The sequence below is a fragment of the Anser cygnoides genome, chromosome 1 (genome assembly GCF_040182565.1).
Source record: "Anser cygnoides isolate HZ-2024a breed goose chromosome 1, Taihu_goose_T2T_genome, whole genome shotgun sequence".
In the NCBI taxonomy this organism is placed as follows: Eukaryota; Metazoa; Chordata; class Aves; order Anseriformes; family Anatidae; genus Anser; species Anser cygnoides.
In genome coordinates, this window is record NC_089873.1 from 131,644,441 (window position 1) to 131,665,301 (window position 20,861).

Consider the following 20,861-nt stretch of genomic DNA (forward strand, 5'->3'; position numbering starts at 1 on the left):
AGTGGTTGGAGAGGGGAGCCCTATTCTGTTTCTCCAGCCTTTCCCCATTTTCTGACCAGCCCTGCTGCTGGTGCAGTATATATCACCAGGCTGTCAGATCATAAATGACCCAGTGATAACCCCCCTCTTTGCTCCCATGGGCCACACACTGCTTCGTTGGCTGCCACAGGTGAAAAGTCCAAACTGTTTGTTTCCCCTAAAGCCATATGCTAGAGACAGCAAGCGTGAGGACATTGGACACCGCAAATTTTATTGCAGGCATGTGAGATGATTCATCCAAAATGCATGTAGAACGCCCCAGTCGCCATCAGCGTGTCTGCTGTATGACACACAAACACTGTCGGTCCTGTAGCTGCTGGCTCTGCGTGGGATCCAGCACAGGATGCCTTAATGAGCACGGCTGTGCACAGAGAGCATCGTCACCTACACCTAGAAATGCAACTTGTATCGTTAGTTCCTCAAAAAACAAAGCAAAACAAAAAATATATATAAAGCAGTCATCATCTGAATTTTTGGGGAACAGAGTTAAAATTCCTTTTTTCTATGCTGGGTGTGGTGGTTGTTACACCACTGAAGCCTATGGGGCTTCTGACCTGGTGGAGATTTAGCATGGATGGTCCTGTGTGGTGCCCAGAGAAGTCACCAGAAGACACTCTCTGGCTTCAGGAGTCATGTCATGCGTGCAGTGAAGGCCATAAAGCGGCCAGCTGCTAAGTGTCTCTTTGCAGAGCAATGGAAAAACTGAGATTCTTCATGCAATTTGAACCACCACCCTATGAAAGGAGCCCTGTTTTTGCAAAGCCAGAAATGACTAATTAAAAAAAAAAAAATTATTTTCACTTACAGAAATGATGCTGCTAAGTTTGCGTGCTAACTCCACGTTTCAGTGTTTGATGCTGGTCCCACAGTAGGCAGTGACTGTGCCAGCATCATCTGCTTTCAGCAAGTGGTTTTTGTAGATGCCACAAGAGAAATCTCAAATTGTGGGTTCTGGCCTAGCCAGATAAGACCTTTGTGGTGCCAAGGATGTGATCTAAATGCTCCTGCAAAGCAATTGAATTTTTTTTTCTTCCCAGAAGTTTTGCCAGCTGGTTATTATTATTATTAAAATCTGAATCTGTTACTCATGTCCAGTAAGTAGCTTCAAAAAAATGATGGAGAAGGGAGGGGGCAGGCAGTACACAGTACCAGCAAGCAGTGCTGTTGTTTTCCAGTTTGTATCAAATTCAATTATTACGGTGTTTTTTTGTGATCTCATGAGCGGGATTGTTCCTGTGTAAGCAGGAGGAGATGATATCATCACGGAAGTTTTCCTGAGCATGCACAGTCATTTTGGAATGATAGCTTCAAGACATTCTAAATTTGGTTGCCTTCATAAAATGTGGCACTTGTCTCTCCTAAGAGGAAGGATAGGCTATGCAAAGTCGAGCAATGCCTCTTGGGAAAGACAGACTGCCTGGTACCTGCTTGATGGTTTGTGTGTGAGTACTGGAGAGGGGACAAGTAGCAAACCACGAATTATCCTTTACTGAGCCACCAGTGCCATGTGTCAACCCAAGAGGCTCTTTTAGCACCAGAGATCGTTCACTGATGTAGGAGGCGGACAAATTCCCGTTGCAAACCTCTAGATCCACCATTTGGATTTGAGGCCAGGACGTTTCTCTTCTGACATATGCAAATGTAGCTGTGCCAAACTCAGCAGCGCACCAGCAACAAAGCAGCCTGAGAGAAGGACCGGGGCCCTCACAGCCCAAAACTGTATGGCATTCCTGCTCCTACCCGCCAGAAATTTGCCTTGGACCTAGTTCACAATACATTGCTTTTTGACATTGTAACCATCACTTCCTCCACTTACTGAAATGCTGTGAAGTCGTATTTATTTTGGCCAGGGATGGTGATTACCTTTGCATTTCGCCAGGGCCGAGGGGGCTGCAGTGCTTTACAAGGAACAGCCAGGTCGTCCTGCCCTGACAGCCCGGCAGTGCTGTGAGGGAGGCAAGGGGGAAATGTCGATGCTGTGCCTGTCCTTACCAAATGCCCTCTAGGCCCCAAAAACAGGGGGAGAAAGATAACGGCTCCTGTTCCCTCCAACCCTCGAATAAGCCTCTCTTAACTTATTTGGTCCAGAATTTTGGAAATCAGCAGAGCCTATGTGAAACAAAGCCCACAATTTATATATTTTTTTTTATGTAAAAAAAATAACAGAATGAGCTCTTGTGTTTGCCTTGTCTCAACATGTGATATTAATCATTTTCTCTGTCAGATTTGGAGTTTTCAGGAACCAGATAACATGGTTTGCCATGACTATGTCTTCCTTCATTCCTTGCCATGAACAAGGAGGGGTAGAAACGGGGTGGGGGGTGAGGGGGAATGACCAGCCACTGTAACAGAGGGTCCTTTTCCGTGTCTTTAATTCAAGTCCCAGCTGGAGTTTCAGCTGTTCAACACTTCTTAATATTTGTATGAGCATTTCCCTGTTCTTTGTCCCCTCCCCCCAGCCCCTCCCTTGTTTTGGTAAAGTTACGTTATTTCAGTGATGAAAATACAGCGTGTTTTTATGGGCTCTTATTTTTAAAGTTAAATGACTGAAAGTGCTGAACTACAAACTTTGGTGACACTGACTTTTTACCACCTAAAATTGGCAGTGATCACCAGACCAGAAATGGAAATTGGCAGGTACCACTGGATGTACAGGAGTTCAAGGCCACACCGGTACCATCATGTGCCAGCATTGAGAGGCAATGTTAGTCCTTTGGGGATTCAAGGTAAATAAAAGGCGGGGTGAAACTGGAATGGAGAGTTCAGAAATGGTAGCATAAACCTAATGCTTTGCAGTAGTCCTAACAATTTAAGATAAATGTTCTTCTGCTTTTTTTTTGTTTTGTTTTCTTTGTTAAGCCTGTAAGGAATCTAGTTCTTTTACACGAATACTTGACGTTCGCTCAATTTTGGTTGTTAATGCCTGAAAGACAATGATGTGCAGTGAGGGATACCTCCCTGTTAACTGTTCTGCCTGATTGTTTCAGAAGTGTTTACAGATGAGATGACGTAGTGCGGTTTTTGTATGCAGATGAATCTATCCAAATGATCAGCCACAAATGCAGTGATTGACAGACAGTAAACCAGTGACAGCACATCTGGTTTATCAGTCTTCAACAACATGTTTCCTACATAATATTCTGTGGTTTTCTTCGCATTTTTCCATTGCTAGAAACAGTAGTGTGTATGTCAGATTTTTGAAGACAGAAGCTGAAGTTTTAAAAATGGTTTGGTGTTTCCACATGCCTGGGGTTTCAATATCTGACTTGAGTCCTTAAAAAGGTATTTTGTTTTCCCGAAGCTTCGTTTTAAGGATTTGGGGGAAATTTAGTTTTTAAGAATCTCAGAGAGGCATCTGAAGTCAAGCACATGACTGATGGCATTGGAAAATTAATGCAGTGAAGGACAGAGATGCTCAGGGAGCGCATTTGCAACTAGTTTCATCCAGCAGTCCTCTTCTCTTCATGGAGCCTAGTGACTGAAGAGTGCATGGCAGCTTGTTTGCTGGAGATGTCTGCCTCAGCATCAGAGACTTTAACAGCAATTGCAGAGAAACATTCACCAATTGAGTTCCATTATATAGTCACACCTCTTTGTTCCTTAGGATTCAAATGTTCATGTAATTCAGAATGTTTGTTTTCTTTCTTCTTTTGCAAGTATTTAGGTAGCAAATCCATCCATCTACCATCTTCAATTATCAATATTATTTTGGCCATATTTTACGATAAATGACCCAATGACAGACTCGAGGCTGCCAGAAGACGTCAGAACTTCAGATCAGTGCACGTGTGATCTTTTGTACAAGGGAAAAAGATGCGGGGAGGGATGATCGATTATGAATGCTGCCTTCCTGGCTGGCAGAGGGCATGGAGGGAGCAGGCCAGATGCCTGGTTATCGGGGTCTTGTGCCCCATCAGCTGTCCCCAGAGCTGCAACATGTCCGTATGTGCTGGCACGGATGAGCCAGGACGCAGAGGAGACTCGCAGCCTTCTGTCGTGGCAGCTGGGAGTCTGGCACCTAAAATAGGGACAGAAACCCTTGTTGAGGCAATGGATCCCTAAGCAGGCTGCCTTGGGAAGCTTCCCGCAATAACATTCGGGTAAATGCGGTGCCTTGTCATGGAGTGGTTGAAGAAGAAAGGGTTCTTGCTGATGGAAAGCAAATCAAACCAAAACAAGCCCCAGAGATGCCAGTTCAAAGAAAGGTGCTTTAAGTGGCTGCGCTTAAAAAAATTAAAAGGTTTCTAGGCAGCAGCAAAACTGCTCTGAACACGTCTTGAGTAAGACCAACCTGCCAGTGATGGATTAGCTACAGTGAAAGTATTGTTCTTTCCCTCAGATGGGAGGGAAAATGTGGCTTTAATCACAACACACCTGCTGTAACACACCTCCCTTCAGTACTGGCATGCAGTCTCCCTGCTGCTGGATGGCATTGGCTGGAGTGTAGAGATACACGCTCAAGCTGCTGTGACAAGCCGTGTTATTTCACGAGTGCTGGAGCAATGTGGATGTTCCTACCTTGCCTCCACTGTGGGTGTCAGTGTGGTCATCACTAGGAGAGCCCCTCTTGGGCATCCCCACAGGATTTCACAGGATCTTCACATCTGACACGGTCTCTTCAACCACTTTAAGCTTTATTCTGACACTTGAGCAATAATGGTAAGAGTCAACATGATATTTGCTGCAGTGTTCAAGCCAAGGCATCCTCAGAGCTTAAGCTGCAAGCTTAATGAGCCTTTAAAGTGCCTAAAACATTTTCTAATTTTATTTATTTATTTATTTCCCCCAGGATGCATTTCTGTCTCTAGAAAGAAATACTTAGCACTGGTTGTTTGATGTAAGCTTAGCTGTAGGCATTCTTCCAGTGGCGGTGGGCATTGTTTGCTTTATAGGAATCTTTTTTCCCTACCTTCCCCCAGATTCTGGGAGGTGTTTCAGCTCTCGTCTGTGAGCGTATGAAGGTTCGCAAGCATGGAGCATCTCGCCAAAACAGCTTGCACCCTCACTGAAGTAAGCTGAAATTTGGAAAATGGCGTGGTGGGCAATCAGCTGGGGAAATACCTGCAGGACACCTGCCGCAGGGCAGAGGACTTCTATAGCTGCAGTTCAGGTTTCTTACTGCTCCTCTTGCTCCACAGCTGGGTGAACCTCCTCAGAAGATCTTGACAGCCTCATTTCTCTCTGAAAGTGTGAATTTACCTTCTGAATCTTAGACCCGCTAGGCTCAGTTTCCCCTGCAGACTGTTTTTGGCCCTCAGCCCTAGGGAGGGGAGAGGTGTGTTTGCTTCTGCATAGCTGGAGAAGGAGGCATCTGGGGAAGCAGTCTGTAGCAGTGACTGAAATCCAGTGTCGCAAAAGTCTTAACTCTCCAGTTATGTACTGACGGCTGATGGAGGGTGAGGTGAGTTACAGCTGCCAGAAGGGTGGAGCTAAGACCCACAACTCCAGTCTTCCAGGTAAGATTAACCTTTGATTAAAGTCAAGTCAGCTTTAGAAATGGTGTCTTCCAAGTACCAGATGGATCTGGAGGATGATTTAATCGGGGAGGCCCAGATGTCTTTACAGAAGGTTTCACAGAAGTAATGAAGTGGCCATGGCACTGAAGTGCTTAGGTGCTTTTGTGCCTCTCCCAGCGAGTGTGCCTGGATCTCTCCTGGATCTGAGTACCTCTGGCACTCTGCCCATCGCTTCATCCGTTTTACTTCTTTGGCTTGAGCTTGTCCACAGTAATCACCTGGGCTGGCACCTACTGAGGCGGAAATTCTCGCATGCTGACCCTACTGGTTGTTTCTCCAAGAAAGCGAAATAGGGGAACCGAGGGGAGGGAGGTCAGGGTGAGAGTGAGCAGGAGGCATGTCTTCAGGCATGTTAAGTGGTGAGCTGATGGTCCATCAGCTGAGAGTTACGGCACAGTTTGGACCAGAGGCTGCCCTTGCTGGTGCAATGAATTTGCCCTTTAAACTCTATCAATGTGCCCTTCCAGATGCTCAGGCTGTGCAGGAGTCCCAAGGGGCTGCTTTAGATAGTAAAACACTAAAACAAGTCTCTAGGAGGAATAATGCCAAAGCTTCTATCAGTAATGCTTGAGCTATTCCTTATGTGAGAAGTCTCTTTTTAAATCATCTACTTATTTTTTCTTCTCCAGGAGTAGCTTACAACTACAAAATATCCATCCTCAAGGGGACCCCTATATACCTGTTGGAGTATAAGGCATTTCTGAAGCATAAATTAAATATATTTCTCCTGGTGTGCTTTACACTGTTTCACAGGCTAAAAATAAAACAGAGAAGACATGAATTAAAGCAGACAATGTTTTGCCTGACCTTTGAGCAAGAGCAAGTAAAGCGGGCAAGAGCAATTCTCTTGTCCCCTGGCCTCGTGGGGTGGCAATACCCTTCCCATGCAAGTCTGGCTCCTCGCTGTCAGAGAGCAAACAGCCGGGGATGGGTGCTTGCAATGAGCATGGAGATAGTGATTCATTTTATAGATTGTGCTGTCTGAAAGAGACGCCTTCAGAACACCTGTGAACTTAATGAGCCTTGCAGAAGGCTGGGAATGATATAAATGGGGAGTGTGTGCATTTCAATAAATTTGAAGATGATAGATTGGATGGGGTCTGTAAAAAAGACCATTCCGATCATCTGTGCTGGCACTAAACAGGTCTTAGAATTTAACCTGCTGCTTCCTGCAGTGGGAATGCTTATTTTTTCCTGTAAGTGACCGTTTGAGACTGAGATGATGAAAAAAGGGAGTTATGTTTACTGCTGTCTGTTCTTAGAGTCTTCCCTGTGTCATTTAATAGCATCCAGAAGAGAGAAATCTTGCCTTGGTAAAAAGCCTTTTCTCCAATTTGAATTTTGTTTTCTTTAATGAAAGGAAAAACAGTCAGCTTTTCCTGTTGATGAACACTGATAACCTCTGCAAGGATTTTGTTGTTGTTTTTAATTACATTACCAAAAAAAAAAAAAGTGCTCTATTTTAATCCTGTTTACTCTATTTTTGCTGGAGTATTCAGGTCCATCTTCTTACTTTTATTCATATAGTACCACAAAGATGCCTAGTGCTTCATGGATTTAAAAAGGAGTCTTGCAATGGTGCTTTCAGGCTCCAAAATGCTTGTTCTTAGTGTGCACCAGTTCTGGCTTCACTGCACCACTTCCAGCACTGGAGACAAGAGCAAAGGTTTTTTGTCTGGTACACAAGAGTATGGAAGCATCTAATGCTCCAAGGTTTAAACCTTACTCTTCAGCCCTTCAAGTAGCTCCTAAATATTAGAGATCAGGCTAAGACTGACTGGATGGATCAAACTACCCCAGATCTCACCGCATTGTCACTTGAAGCATCTCACACTAGCCACCATGAAGAATGAGAGTGGTGGTCTTGTTGGATTTCAGGTCTAATCCTTCGTGGCAGCCCTGATGGCTGTAGTCTCCAAAGGTCACGTCATCTTTGGCACAGATGCTGTGCACATTGCTGAAGAAGGCATACTAATATATTGATTTACAACTTGATCTAGCTAGACTGAAGCAGCATTGCATGAAGCTTACTGGCTCTCATGAAAAGTTCATTTTCAGTATAAGTTAATTTTGCAATTCTTCTGATTTGGGGAGGACAAAAAGGCAAAATTAGGGGGAGGACCAAAAGGCAAAATTTCCTAGAAAGGTTAGACTTGAAGAGTTTTAAGAAGAAAACACAGGATGTGCTCTGTTTGAGCTCATCACTTATTTAGTCTATTTAATATACTTAATACCGTACCTGTGGTGAGTGAACATTTATTATAATTGCTAATGAAGGTTTTAGCTTTGTGTCATATTTTGTAAATCAGTAACGTTTAAGACGAACAGGAACGGGTAAGAGCAGAGCTTTAACAGACTTTCAAGTGATTTAACACAAAGCCTTTTTATTTTAGTGCCTCTGTTAAAGCAGGGAGAGAAATTTGTCACTTGCTTTAAACTGACCCTTGTAAGATTAAATATTTTATCTTATTGTACTGCTGCTGGTGACCCTTGGCAGCAGCTGTTGGTAACAGGTGTGAGAGTGGAATTTATCTCACTGCTAGGTACTGTCTTAATCTCACACAGGAAAGGAAGAGAGAGGCAAATGCCATGTTTGCTTCAGAGGTATTGGCATATTCCCACATCCCTCACTGCTTCCCCCGTAAGTGTCAATCATGCTGTAGGGTACAAAACTGTACATCCTAGCATGCATAAGCCATTCAGAAAGGAGATTTTCAAAAATATAGTAGGTGGCAGAAAGTGAAATTGGCATTTGCTTTCATTGAGATAAAGTTCAGTTTCTGACAGAGATCCATAGTGGTTTAAGACTCCTGTGGTATCATGCATGCTTGGCATTAGGTAATCTTCAGCACCGGGGAAAGAGGAGCTGAATGTAAAGTATTGAGTTCTCCTCTTACTTTTATATGTGAATTGGGAGTAGTGATCCCAACACCAGGCTCACGTGGATGTGTAATAATGAACCTGATTTACAAGCAATGACTGCGTTTAAGATGTTATCGAGTGCTTTTTCTTCCCTTGGGTCTCTTGTAACCTTCTTGCTGTGAAAACAGTTCCTTGGCGCTTGCTTCCTGAGCCCTGTGCTGAACACAGGAGAGATGGTGGTTCTGGGGCAGAAGAGGTCGTGTCATTTCTTCCATGTGTAAATTGGACAGGTGTGCCACATGCCAGCATTTCTAAAAATGCAGTACAAAATTACAGGCAGTAAGAAAAAAAAGAAAGTTGCCTATTGCTTCTTCTTTAAGAAAAGGAAGACAGATTTATGTGAGGGGAATAAATGAAACTTCTAGGGAAAAGAGAGCGGGAGCCAACTCAGAAAACGGCCATGGGAACCTTGAGGTTTAGTTGCCTGAAATGGAGAGCTTTTCCAACCCCATTTCTGGTTTTCTTTATTCACTGTTTTTTTGTGCCACAGCAACCTTGAGTGGCCTTAGGGTATCAGTGGTTTGTACTGGGGATACGCCAAGGCACTAGTTCAATCTAGAAGGAGTATCGAACATTAGAGGACAGGCGGGCTTTCTGTCCAGGAGGTGTTGTGGACACTCTTTCTTTACATCATGTTTTCCGTGCTTTGTTTTGACTGATGGCTTTATGAACATACATCTGGCTCAGCTTTTCAAGCCTGGCCTTCAAGAGCTGATGTGTTAACTTCCTAGACAAAGCCCTGGGACTACCCAAAACACCTACCTGATCCCATTGCACTGTATTTTGTCATCTCATTAGCACAGATTTTGTCGTTCCAGTCCATCTCGACTTTAGTAGGATGAGTCAGAGTCTGAGAATTGCTTTTTTCTTTTTTCTTTTTTTTTTTTCCTTTAGACTGCTTTCCATTAAATCTGCATTACCTTGCTTTACTGAGTTTAAATCTTAAAGCCGTACTTAAAGGACCAAAGATGCTTTAGCCACACAATTGCCATTTGACATGGGAAATTGAATGGCTAAGCTCCTGCATATATGTAATAGTCTGTACACCGCTGGATAGATTATAAAATTATTCTTCATATATTAAGCAACCAGTTGCTGATTTGTGTACATATGTTGGTTCATCCTTTACCAATTTCCTGTGACTGATAGTTTCCAGGAGATTAAAAGAATAGTTGGTTCCTGTCTCTTTTTTCTTCTCTTTATTTTTGTCCTTTAGCAAGAATATTTGTGTGTGTGTGTGTGTTTAATAGCATTCATTCCCTAGAGAATAATCTCAGTCCTTGTTTTAGCTGGCCTCCTTCTGAGAGTGTGTTAAATCTGTAGCCAAGATCACAGGCAGCCCTGGGCAAATCATTGGGCTGTTATTAACCTGCCGCCATGGCAACTGCTGCTCACCAGCCTGGGGACAAAAAATGTTTTTATTCTGCTGACTTGCACAAAAGGTTCTAGTGATGCCTTGCACAAAATGGCCATTGAAAGGGGAGATGCAGCGATGTGTGGTTGTGCTCCACAGTTTCATATTTAAATCATTTTACTCTGCTGTGTTGGAAGTGGATGTACAGCTGAAAGATTCAGTGCAGTGGCTGTATGGGAAGTGAAAAGTAACAGAAAATTGGAATTAAACCTTTAAAAATATATATTACTTATTTTGGTCAGCTTTAGTTTGCAGACCTTCAGGCTGCAGTTGCCATCAGTGTGTTATCAAGCTATTTTGTAAAAGTGAGTATGAAATAGGCAAACGTCATTGTGGTTTGCTGTCATACTGTATGAAGATACTTGCTGACTTTGGGTTACAGAGATGGATCATAAAGCAGGTTGCCTAGGAAGCTTCCATTTTGAGAAGAAATCTTACCCAGCTGGGAGTAAGAGTATCCTAGTGCTTGATGAACTTCTAATTTTAGCTGTTTTTTGAAGCTGTTCCTGTTTAAGGTTTGAATTTTTTAAAAAAATAATAATAATAATTAGAAAACAGCTCTATTGTTCAGGCGAGGCATGAATTTAGGCTCCTCACAAAGCAAGGGCCTGGCAGCCCTAATGCCAAGATGAGGTGCTGTCCCACGGGTCAGGTACCCTCTGGCAGGAGACTCTGCAGAAGCTATGGTGTTGATTTGGATGGCAGACAACTGTGCATGTATGGATGCTGTCTCATGGAAACGTGCTGGTTTGGGATGCTGTGTGCACTTGCAAGCTGGCAGTGTGCAATTTCCCCATGAACTGAAGACCCTCTGCCTGCAGGTTGAGGCTTGCTGTGAAGTTCCTGCAGTTCCACGTTTGGGCAGTTTCCTCTGCCTCACTCAAAATAGCGTGGTTGCTTAACAGACCTCTTAGGGTGTCCCTTGGCCGTGGCCTGAAACAACAAAGGCCACCCAAATTGTTGTGGTGCCTTCTTACTTGGGCTGTTGGGGTAGAATATGAAGATTATAGCCACAAAGATGCTATGTGCTGCTGCCAACAACTTGGAAGAGAGAAGGGCGTTTGCCACCATGAGTCCTTTTCAAGGGTCTGTGGATGAACAGAAGGTGTTGCAATGTGTTGGGATAAGGTATCCTACAAATTGGGTTGTTCTGCTAGTAGCTGGGGCAGCAGGCTGTGCAGTGTGGGGTACCAGGGAGACAGGTACCTAGCTGGGTGACATTAATCGTTAATCCTGGGTTTACACCAATTTTTAGCGTTTTGTCAAGCAGGCTGCTCCCATTTTCTGAAACATGAAGCTTTTCTTGCAGACCTTGTCAGTCTGTTGGTTCTGCTTCCAGCTGTTTTTATTTCCCATCTCTGGTGGGATCCTTCCCTGAAGTGATCAGCATGAGGAGGTAATCAATCTCCTGCTCACCAAGTAGCGAGCTGGATTTTGGTTACCTCCTCCTTCATGAGTAGGACCTGGGAGGCCATTTTGTGCTGGGCTGTGGCCATGTGCGTGCTGGGCCGCCATGCTCTTAGGCCTGTACAGTCCTTCTCCGCCAGCCCTGTGCCAGGTGCAACAATTCCTGGGATCAACCCTAGGAGACTTGGGCCTGATGTGGAGGCAGACACAGGTGGAGGCGAGCCAGCCTCATGTGTGGACATGTTGTGTTCGACGTGTGGCTTGGGAGCTGTGGAAAAGCTGAGGTTTGCTCTGCAAGGCCTGGTATCTGAACTCGACCCTGAACCTCTGTGATAAGATGAACAGCAGAGATGATTTCCTCTGATAGCACACATCTGCGTATCTCGTCCCCTGAGTGCCCAGCTGCCATGTCTGTCGGTGCTGCAGGGTTTCTGTCCTGGAGGTTGCTCCCAATGCACGGCTTCCAGCTGCGGGCTTGGCTCTGGATGTTTCCCAGGCTCACTCCCATGCAATTAAACCTTGCCTGCAGTCAGCAGAGTGGCATTTTAAGTCATCTCGGCGGTGGTAGCTGCTTAAGCCTGACTGGGACATTTGCCAGTGGGTCTCTAAAAGGAGAATTTTACACTTATGATCTGGGCTAGGACTTTGAGGAAGCTGGGACGTGTGGATTCGGCTGTCCCATACCCATGCATGGTTTCTTAATTTTGCACCATCCAGCAGGAGCAACGGGCTGTGGTTCTAGGCCCGGCGCGCCATCGAGCGGGGTCCTAATGGCTTGTGCGTTGCGCAGTTCTATGAAACGTACCTTAATGGAGACAGCTTAATGCCATCACCCCGAAGTAATGAATTGGTATGGATTGCCATTACCATTATAACGCGGTTAAAAGCTGTGTTTGTTTCCGATTTACATTTCCCAGCTCTGCAAGCAGATGGGCTTTCAGGCAGCGCGGTCGGGAGGAGCCTGGTAATTCGGCTGCCACGACCTTATTGCAGCGCTTGCTGAGCAGCAGTTCTGGGGGGTTGTTTTGTTAACTCAGACTGCCTAGACAATAAATTTCATTAAGACTATGATTACGCTACTGCAGACTGTACTCAGGGATCACTGTAAATCCAGTGCATCCTATAAAGCTGGAAATGTATAATACAGCTCCATCTCACTACTGTCAGTAAAAATTGCTACTCTTTGGCAGCCACTAATTTTTTCTGTTGATAAATATCTGTATCTGTATAACCTTACATGGATTTACACACAAAGATATGGAAGAGTGCAGAGTAGTTAGGTTTCACAGACCTAAAAATGTTCTCCTGTCAATGAAAACAACAAAGCATCTTTCACTTTTCCAGAAGGCTTCGTTGGCTTGAGTGCTTACTTCTCTGGCTTCCCAAGCGGTGCTAGCACCTGGTGCTCGTGTCCTTAATACCAGTAATGCTGACATGTGATGAGCTCTGTGTCAGCAGCTGAATTGCAACGGATCACTTCAGATAAACAGCTTTTTTCTTTTTCCATTTCATAGGCTGCCTCATCGATCTCCTCTTGATCCTGTAGGGTTAGGAGCACTTGGCCCACTTTCTGGGCTTTGAGCTCACCCCGACAGATTTGTAGTTCACTGTTTTAGAGGGTGATGCTTTCTTGCACCATCTATAGATTTTTGCTTAGCGCAACGTCAGTGTCTGGACCTTTTATTCCCCATGGCTTTTACCAAGCAGAGAGCGAATATTCTTTTCCCTCATAATTTGCTTTTTGCTCATAACGTTCCTTTGGCTTTCTCTCTTCTGCTTAGGTTGCTTTGAATGTTGCATTAAGTGCCTAGGAGGAGTGCCATACGCTTCGCTGGTGGCAACCATTCTCTGCTTCTCGGGGGTAGCCTTGTTTTGTGGTTGCGGCCATGTGGCGCTTACAGGCACGGTGTCCATCCTTGAGCAGCACTTCTCCACGACTGCCAGCGACCATGCTTTGCTGAGTGAAGTGTAAGTATGCCTCTCATTGCCATTATTCATGAAGAACATTCACCACAGCACCCTCATGCTGGACAAGCAGAGATGGGTTCAAATCTCAGTCTCTATCCCTGAGCACTAGGTTGCCTGTTTGTCCAACACCTGTAGGTGTTTTTCAGTGTTCACACACAAAGAGGCAGAGTGTGTATCCTGCTTAACCCATTTGTATTCATGACATCAATTTCATGAGCATCAAGAGACCTCTAAATAGGTGTATTATACCTACTGCTCCAGAATTATACCTGACTTCTTTCAGTCATCAGAAAGCAAAGATGCACCCAGAGTGGAGAAGAAGCTTTTTGCACAGGGCAGGATAAGATCCTGTGCTTGAATTAGGTTCCCCGGTAAATGTGTTGAAACCTGAAGAAATAGTATCCAGCAGCAATACAAAGTTTGAAGGTATAACAGAAATAACTGTGAAGCATTGTTCTGGCCATCACCCCTCAGAAGAAGGTGGATTGGTATTTTGCACTGAACAGAAAAGCAAGAAAAAAAGGAGAGAGGAAAGATTATAAATAGTATGGATGTTTGTCTTTGCTACTTTAGCCTTTGCTAAAGTAGCATTCACCAGTGAAATGTTAGGGGATTTTGTGTTCCTGAGCTTTCTCAGTGAAGCCTGTTTCAGAGCCTGCAGCCAGCATCCAGCCCCACTGGAGCAAACCTCTGTTTTCCTTTAATGCTGAGGACCATGTAGACCCAAGTGTTCAGTAGTTCAGATGCATGCTGGTCTTTGGAGCATCAGCTAGCTGGGTGTTACATGTCCCCTGATGCTGAACTTGCTGGTCCTTGAGAAGACTTCTGTGCAGTGGTGGAAAGGAATTTTGATTAAGCTGAAATTCATGGAGATTGCATGCCAGTGTCAGGATGCTAAGGAAGCAGGGCATCAGGAACATGGGCTCTACAGGGGGTCCCTTCCCAGCTGCCAGCTTCTGCAGAGGTTTTTTTTTTTTTTCAGCTCTTGTGGACGTAGACCTGTCAATCTGCAGGCACTGAGCCTGAGACCACCACAGCTCCCCCCTTCCCATCCTCCGAGAGCACTGACTTCAGGCCAGCAGCACCATCTGGGGGCTTCTCCCCCTTCTAATGCCCAAAGCTGCCCTGTGGCATTGGATTGCACCCAACCACTGACCTCTGTACCCATTGAGGCTGAGCACCACGTCCCCAGCTCTGCTGCGTGAACCACAGGGATGCTGCCATTAGCATAAAAATTTAGAGAAAAACAATGAGCAGCTGTTCCTAGAATTTGCAAATGAAATTGCAAAAGTAGCCACAACAGGCAGCAAGTTTTGAATTTTGGAGAATTGTTGCCAGTTTCTTGTCGAGGCAGCATCAGCAGCTGGGGGGCTCTGTAATTCCTACCAAATTCCAGCTGTAATTCCAGCTGTGGTCTCTGGCTCTGTGGAAGTCAAAAAAGAAAGGCAAGGGAGAAGAGATGCCAGAAAGGGGCAAATAATTTAAGGCCAAGAGATGTAAAATCAATTAAAAATATATTAGTAGGGCCATCATTTGTAGAACAGATTTTTAACCAGGTTTTGTATTACTAATTTCTGGTAACGTGCGTAGAGTCTCTCCCAGACTGTTGGTGACAGTGAAATGTATTCTTTTATTCTCCATCAAATGCTGAGTTAATTTTTTCATGCTTTATAGTGCAGGTGCAATGGATTTATCCTGTTATTTTGAATCACTTTGGAAAATAAACATGAACACTATTTCACTTCCCACATATAATTTTAAATGAGCAATATCCTATTTTGATACAAGGGGTGTGCTATCTGTCTGGATAACATTTAACTATGTAAGTGGTAGTCATCAGTTTTCTTTAAATGAAGCTAAAACATGCAGGTGCTCCTTGAAGAAGCTAGTTGGGGGAGAGTAGTGAGAATTGAAAAAACATCTAAGGAAAAATATATATGCATTTGTTCTAAAACAAACACACAAAAGCATCAGTATAGATCTACAAAGTTAATTTTCCTGTTATGTGAATATATTCATCTGAAATAAACATCTCAACAAAAAAAAATATAATTTTTTAAAGGCATGAATTCTGGAGAAGTTTGCGATAAAGTATGATTTTTGGAGACCAGGAGAATTGTTGTATAGAAGATCTGGCATTCTGGTCCTCCAAAACAGTCAGGTTCACATACTGAATCTGTAACTGGATCAGTAATATTATAAATGATTCCTTTCCTTTTACCTGTTCTGTCAAGAGTAAAAATACTGTAAGAGTTTCATTACAGATGGTAGATTTGTAGGGAATCAAGAATCTTCTCAAATAAGGTTCAAAGGAAGTTCTTATGCCACATGTCCTGTGATCTTCTTCCTCTGGACAGTTCCAGACTACCTCAAATGGAAGGATTTCCTAAAAATTTGCTGCATGTTTTTATAGTTTAACTACATTTAAGGGAGCTTAACACAGCTGTGTGACTTCAGGCACTGAAGCTATCTGCTCGCTTGGAAGCACCCTCCTAGGCTGTGGAGCAGACCATTCCTCAGAACTCTCTGCAACATTTGCTGAGTTTTGTATCAGACAAGTTCCACACAGATTTCTGTAAACATATGTTAACTGGATTTTATATGTCGAAACAGTGAATTTTGGGGTCTACTCCCTTCCCCTAAGCCAAAGGAACCACCATGGAGCATGGTCGTTCAGCCAGTAGTTCAGCTCCAGCCTTTTCTGCTTCAGTGCACGCTTTCTGTGCCGTAGCTATTGGACATTCCCTGAGTTAGGTGCCAGGGTCAGCCATGGGGGGGGGACGGGACGGGACAGGGACACACTCCATGGTGGATGCATGAAATGGAGTCTTCCAGCTTCTGACTAACAGCAGTCAGTGTAGGAACTGCAGCACAAACAGTGGGTGCAAAACTAACGGACATTGGTACTGCTTACCTGTGGAAGTTGTAGCAGCACTTTCCTGCAGCCTGTTTGCTTAAAATGCTCTAAAGAGCCTTGAACTGTGTTTCTAGAAAGTGAGTTGACTCATACCTGTTATGATTAGGGAAGACTTGCTTTGCTTTAAAAGGAATTAAATCTAATTACATCTTTTTTTCTTTTTCATTTTAGAATACAGCTAATGCAGTATGTAATTTATGGCATTGCATCATTTTTCTTCTTATATGGAATAATCCTTTTGGCAGAAGGCTTTTATACAACAAGTGCTGTGAAGGAGCTGCATGGAGAGTTCAAAACGACAGCTTGTGGCCGCTGCATCAGTGGGATGGTGAGTAGCACTAGAAGTGGGAACGTTGTCGTTCCTTGCTAAAACCTGTCGGGCTTGGTTTGACTCCTGTGTCTCTGAACCACAGTGTATTGCCGCCACCTCTGTTTAGCTCCTTATGGGTGAGCCAGTCCCTGCTGCTGGTCCCCCTCTGAACTTTGTGGATGCTTGGTCAAACCCAAGTTCTGCAGGTTGACTGGTGGGGTGCTACCGTGGCCTTCCCCTCATAAAGCTGAACCCACTATTCGAAACTGGTGGAGGCTGCTGATTTTGAAAAACTCTGTGTGAGACAAAATGAAATTTGCACTTTTGAACGCAGAGTACGCTGATAATGTTTAAGGGCAGATTGTAAAATGGCTGTGGTTTGCAGAGCTATTTAAATAGCAGACTGCAATGCCTCTGACTTCCATAGTCTATTCTACATGAGAACGTCTGGATCCTTCAAACAAACACTAATGAATGAAGCTTCACAACATCTTTGCACTTGAATCAAGTATTTCTGTCTTGCTTTTGCAGATGGCAAAAGGCATACGGATATAATAATGAGTCTTTTCTGCAAAGCTGAGACACTTAGAGCCTTAAAGTTACAAGCCATCTTCCCTTCAATCTACTTCTGTATTAGAACATTTTAAACAAAGTTTAACTAAAAATAAAACTTCAGATTCTCACCCACATTGCCCCCTAGGGCGCACTCTGCAAGAACAGAAACATAACTATGTTTCTAAGACAGGATTTCAAAGTTATTTCTGAAAATCTGAATTCAAAGCTTGTAGTTCTGGAGGAAGCTAACCAGTATGACAGATCGCCCACGGGAAAGTGTGGGTGAGAAGAGAAGAGGCGTTTGATGTGATTGTTGCATTTTAATATACAACCTATATCCTGTACTTAAAAAATATGTACTTTCAGCTGGTTAAATACAAAGAAGATGCATGTTTATTTTCAAAAGGGTTAAGAATTTTCCACTGTGCTGTCGGATACTTACTGAATTTTTCAAGGGCTAATAAAAATAAGACATCCAATCATTTTCTAGTTAAGTAGCTATTTTCTTGCTCTTTTCTTTGAAAGTATCATCTTCACTGAGGAGCAAAATTATATCTAAAACAGCATTTCCAAAGATCCAAAATACAGTAGAAGCATACACATATGTGCATCTCGTTACTGCAGATAGTTGGGTAGTTGGAGACACGTCATCGTCAGCTGCTTACACAAATACCAGTGTGACACACAGACATATGACACAAAAACATGTTTTCATGTTGTCCTGTATTTGTTCAGACAATGAAAGAGAGAATTTAGCAGTTCAGTAAAGACTTGAAGCTCTGGTAAGACATCTCAGTGGTTAGTGGTGACAGCTATGGCATATGCCACTGTCTCGTGCTAGAGCTGCTTAAAACACCAGGCTTTAGAACAAGGTTTGTGAGGAGAAATAACATCCTAACAGACTGGTGGTGCCTGCAGACAGCAGCTTTTAACCATCCACTGTTTTTTCTGCCTATTTAATCAAGAACACTTCTACTTATTCCTCAGTTACATCACCGAGATGGGCACAGTCCCTTCCATGTTGCATAAGGTTACTACAGAAGACAGTCTTTTGACTTGACTGAATTATTTCTGTTGGCGGTCGTAATGCAGAATAACTGTTTCCAACAACTTACCTGTATTGTATGTGAGAGTGATTTTGGTTTTTTTTTCTTAGCTATTTTAGGAGTTAAAGGCTTCCCATTCTCCCTCTCATGCATATTTCAAATACTCATATGCAAACCAAGGTTTATGTATAGTGTATCTATAGAAATCCTTTAAACTGGTCCACTTGGTTGTTACCAAAATTCATTGAGAACTTCTAGTGTCTGGCATGATGTAGGGTATTTTAGTTCAGTTGTATTAATTCAAGACTAGCTGTTTTTGTGTGTGTTTTCCAAGTGCTTCCAACTCCCCACCTTCTTTCCCTAGAAATCTAACCAATTACAAAATCTAACCAGTTGCTCAACTGTTGCTCCAATGTTGGTCAGCGTGTCTGGACCCACCTCTGAGGGTGCAAACTTCCACTGCTGCAGAATTTGTTCAGGCCATCAGTTCTGGGGTCAGGCTGAGACAAACCCCCTTTCAGAGACTTTCCCATCTTTGCTGCTCTGGCACACAGGTTTCTAATAAGAGTACAGTGCTCTACTGGAAAGTAAAGCCTTTCCAATCCACCTACAGTTAAATAATGTGATGAAAGAACACAGAAGATATAAAAATGTTTCCCCATTTTGCAAGGGGAATCCAAACCCTAGCCTCTCAAGGAGCTGATGCCAGAGCTCATGAGTTAGTGTTTCACCATAAAACTTAACATGGAAGAATAGGAGAGAGAGGAGGTCCTGTGGGAGCGGAAAGCTGGAGGTTTCTGAAGTAGTGAATGCCATACTTGATAAAGATACCAAAGAAAATGCATGTCATATTAAAAAAAAAAAAAAAAAGAAAAAAAAGAAAGAAAAATGAAAACCCAAACGAGCAAATTTTAATGGGAAAATCCATGATCATCTGAGCTGAAGTAAGTAATTTTTGTCTTGGCAATGTGTATTAGTTTTCTGATCTGCTATAATGAACATGGTATGTTTTCAAAAATTGGTATTCTCAACTGTTACATTCAAAATTGATTTCAATAAATCAGGGAGTACAGAAGAGCTCTGCATACATCAATTCACTCTTGTTTTGATTTGCAAGTTGTATAGAAGTGCTAGTATACTACAGTTAATAAAAAAAAAAATCCTTAAATTGACTTTTGTTGGAATGTTATTGGTTTTAGCCTACAACCTGCTTAGCTGAGACTCTTGAGAAATCAATGAGCTGCTCGTTCAGGAGGCCACACTGCTTGCTCAAGCAGCCAGATGGAAAAAGAAATGTCTGAATTACTTTCTCAGAAGCACTTAGAGTACCAAAGTATTTGTAAGCAACATAAGCATTGCTAATGTTGTTAGTATGCATGGAAATAATGAAATAATTTAATGGAAATTAAATACCTTATTACTTAATTTCTGAAAATATGCTTAAAGACTGTATTGAAGCATTTTTTTAAGGAAAATTTCAAGTATTCTTTTCAAAGAACGAATATGAAGTGCATGTGTTTTCTCTGCCCAGTTTGTTTTCCTCACCTATGTGCTTGGAGTGGCCTGGCTTGGGGTCTTTGGCTTCTCTGCTGTGCCTGTCTTTATGTTCTATAACATATGGTCAACTTGCGAAGTCATCAAATCTCTTCAGACAAATATGACAGTTCCAGGGGACCAGATCTGCGTGGATATCAGGCAATACGGTACTTATTTAAATCCTGATTAAATGCTTTATCCTTTCTCCTTGGTCTATCTTCAGTAGTTTCGTTTCAGCTTTATCAAATGAACCAAATGCAAAAGCATCTTGTGTCTCTGAATGTGCTATTACTTTTCTAATTAATTCAGATTACATTGATCTCTTTCCAGATGCAGTCAGTTTAACTGAACAGGCAAGTCATTTATCTAAAATGATTTTGTAGCAGTTTCCAATACCATAATATTAGGTGTAAAAATAGAACAGCCTCAAAATAAACTGCTTAGAGACAGAGCTGAGAGATAACCAGAATCTGTTTCCTTAAACCCATTTGTATATATATATTTCTTTCAAAAAGCTGTTTTTACATTTAATTATGAAGTTAATGCCTGTGTTTTGCTGTAACAATTACTTTCAATTAAAACCAAACACCTGCAATCGAGGGTCTGCCTCAGATATTAATGATTTAACTCTGCTTTCTAATTACACACAGAAAACTGGGGGAGGGGAGGGGTGCAAGTAGCAGAGCAGTGGGGCAATAGCTTAAAATATTGTCTGGCCTTTCAAATACTTTAGTCATTGAAGTGAATTTTTCCTGAAGTTAATCTCATCTTCCCTTGTGCTGAAAACCTTCTGTCACAGTTATTTTGGGCTTCATTTTAGCTTGCATGTTCTAGGAATGTTTGTTTCTTTGAACTAATTAAATCAAAGCTGAGGAAACAAATTCACAGTCGAGAAAGCAAGCAAGCTTGGTTTTGCTTTCCTGTCCTGGCTCTAGGTCCAGTAGGAGAGAATAAGATGTACCAACTTTAAAAGCAAGAAGTCCCAAATCAAATGTTTGCATCCTATTTCAGCAGCTGCCACCAAGAGGCTGGGAAATATGCTTTCTTCAGTAGCAAAGCCCAGGAGTGCAGGGGGAAGGTGCACTCCTCCACCCTTCTGCTTCTCCTGTTTGTTTTGCAGCTGTGCCACGGCTGCGTGGGGCTGTTTTTTTCCTCTGATTGATAAAATCATTTGTGTTTCAATGAGTGGCGGGAGAGAGCAGCTTCTCAACATGCTGCTTGTGTCACTGAA

General features: G+C 43.0%; 2 protein-coding genes across 16 annotated transcripts in view; one reads left to right on the forward strand and one right to left on the reverse strand.

Moving 5' to 3' along the window:
* Positions 1 to 20,861, forward strand: part of GPM6B (glycoprotein M6B) — a 109,652-nt gene that overhangs the window by 82,572 nt on the left and 6,219 nt on the right. For 5 of the 9 annotated variants that reach the window (XM_066981894.1, XM_066981886.1, XM_048066871.2 and 2 more), the window contains exons 2-5: positions 2,646 to 2,765; positions 13,080 to 13,266; positions 16,355 to 16,511; positions 19,626 to 19,797. In XM_066981894.1, the coding sequence (XP_066837995.1) occupies positions 2,646 to 2,765; positions 13,080 to 13,266; positions 16,355 to 16,511; positions 19,626 to 19,797 (636 nt within the window). The remainder of the gene's footprint in view (positions 1 to 2,645; positions 2,766 to 13,079; positions 13,267 to 16,354; positions 16,512 to 19,625; positions 19,798 to 20,861) is intronic. The other 4 variants (XM_013200114.3, XM_048066870.2, XM_013200115.3 and 1 more) reach the window with 1 other exon arrangement.
* The window catches only part of OFD1 (OFD1 centriole and centriolar satellite protein), a 57,632-nt gene continuing 37,175 nt past the window's right edge, over positions 405 to 20,861 (reverse strand). For 6 of the 7 annotated variants that reach the window (XM_066981779.1, XM_048066867.2, XM_066981764.1 and 3 more), the window contains one exon: positions 8,665 to 8,728. In XM_066981779.1, coding sequence (XP_066837880.1) covers positions 8,680 to 8,728 — 49 coding nt within the window. In that variant the 3' untranslated portion in view covers positions 8,665 to 8,679. Of the gene's footprint in view, positions 430 to 8,664; positions 8,729 to 20,861 lie in introns of those variants that run through there. The other variant, XM_066981772.1, reaches the window with a different exon arrangement.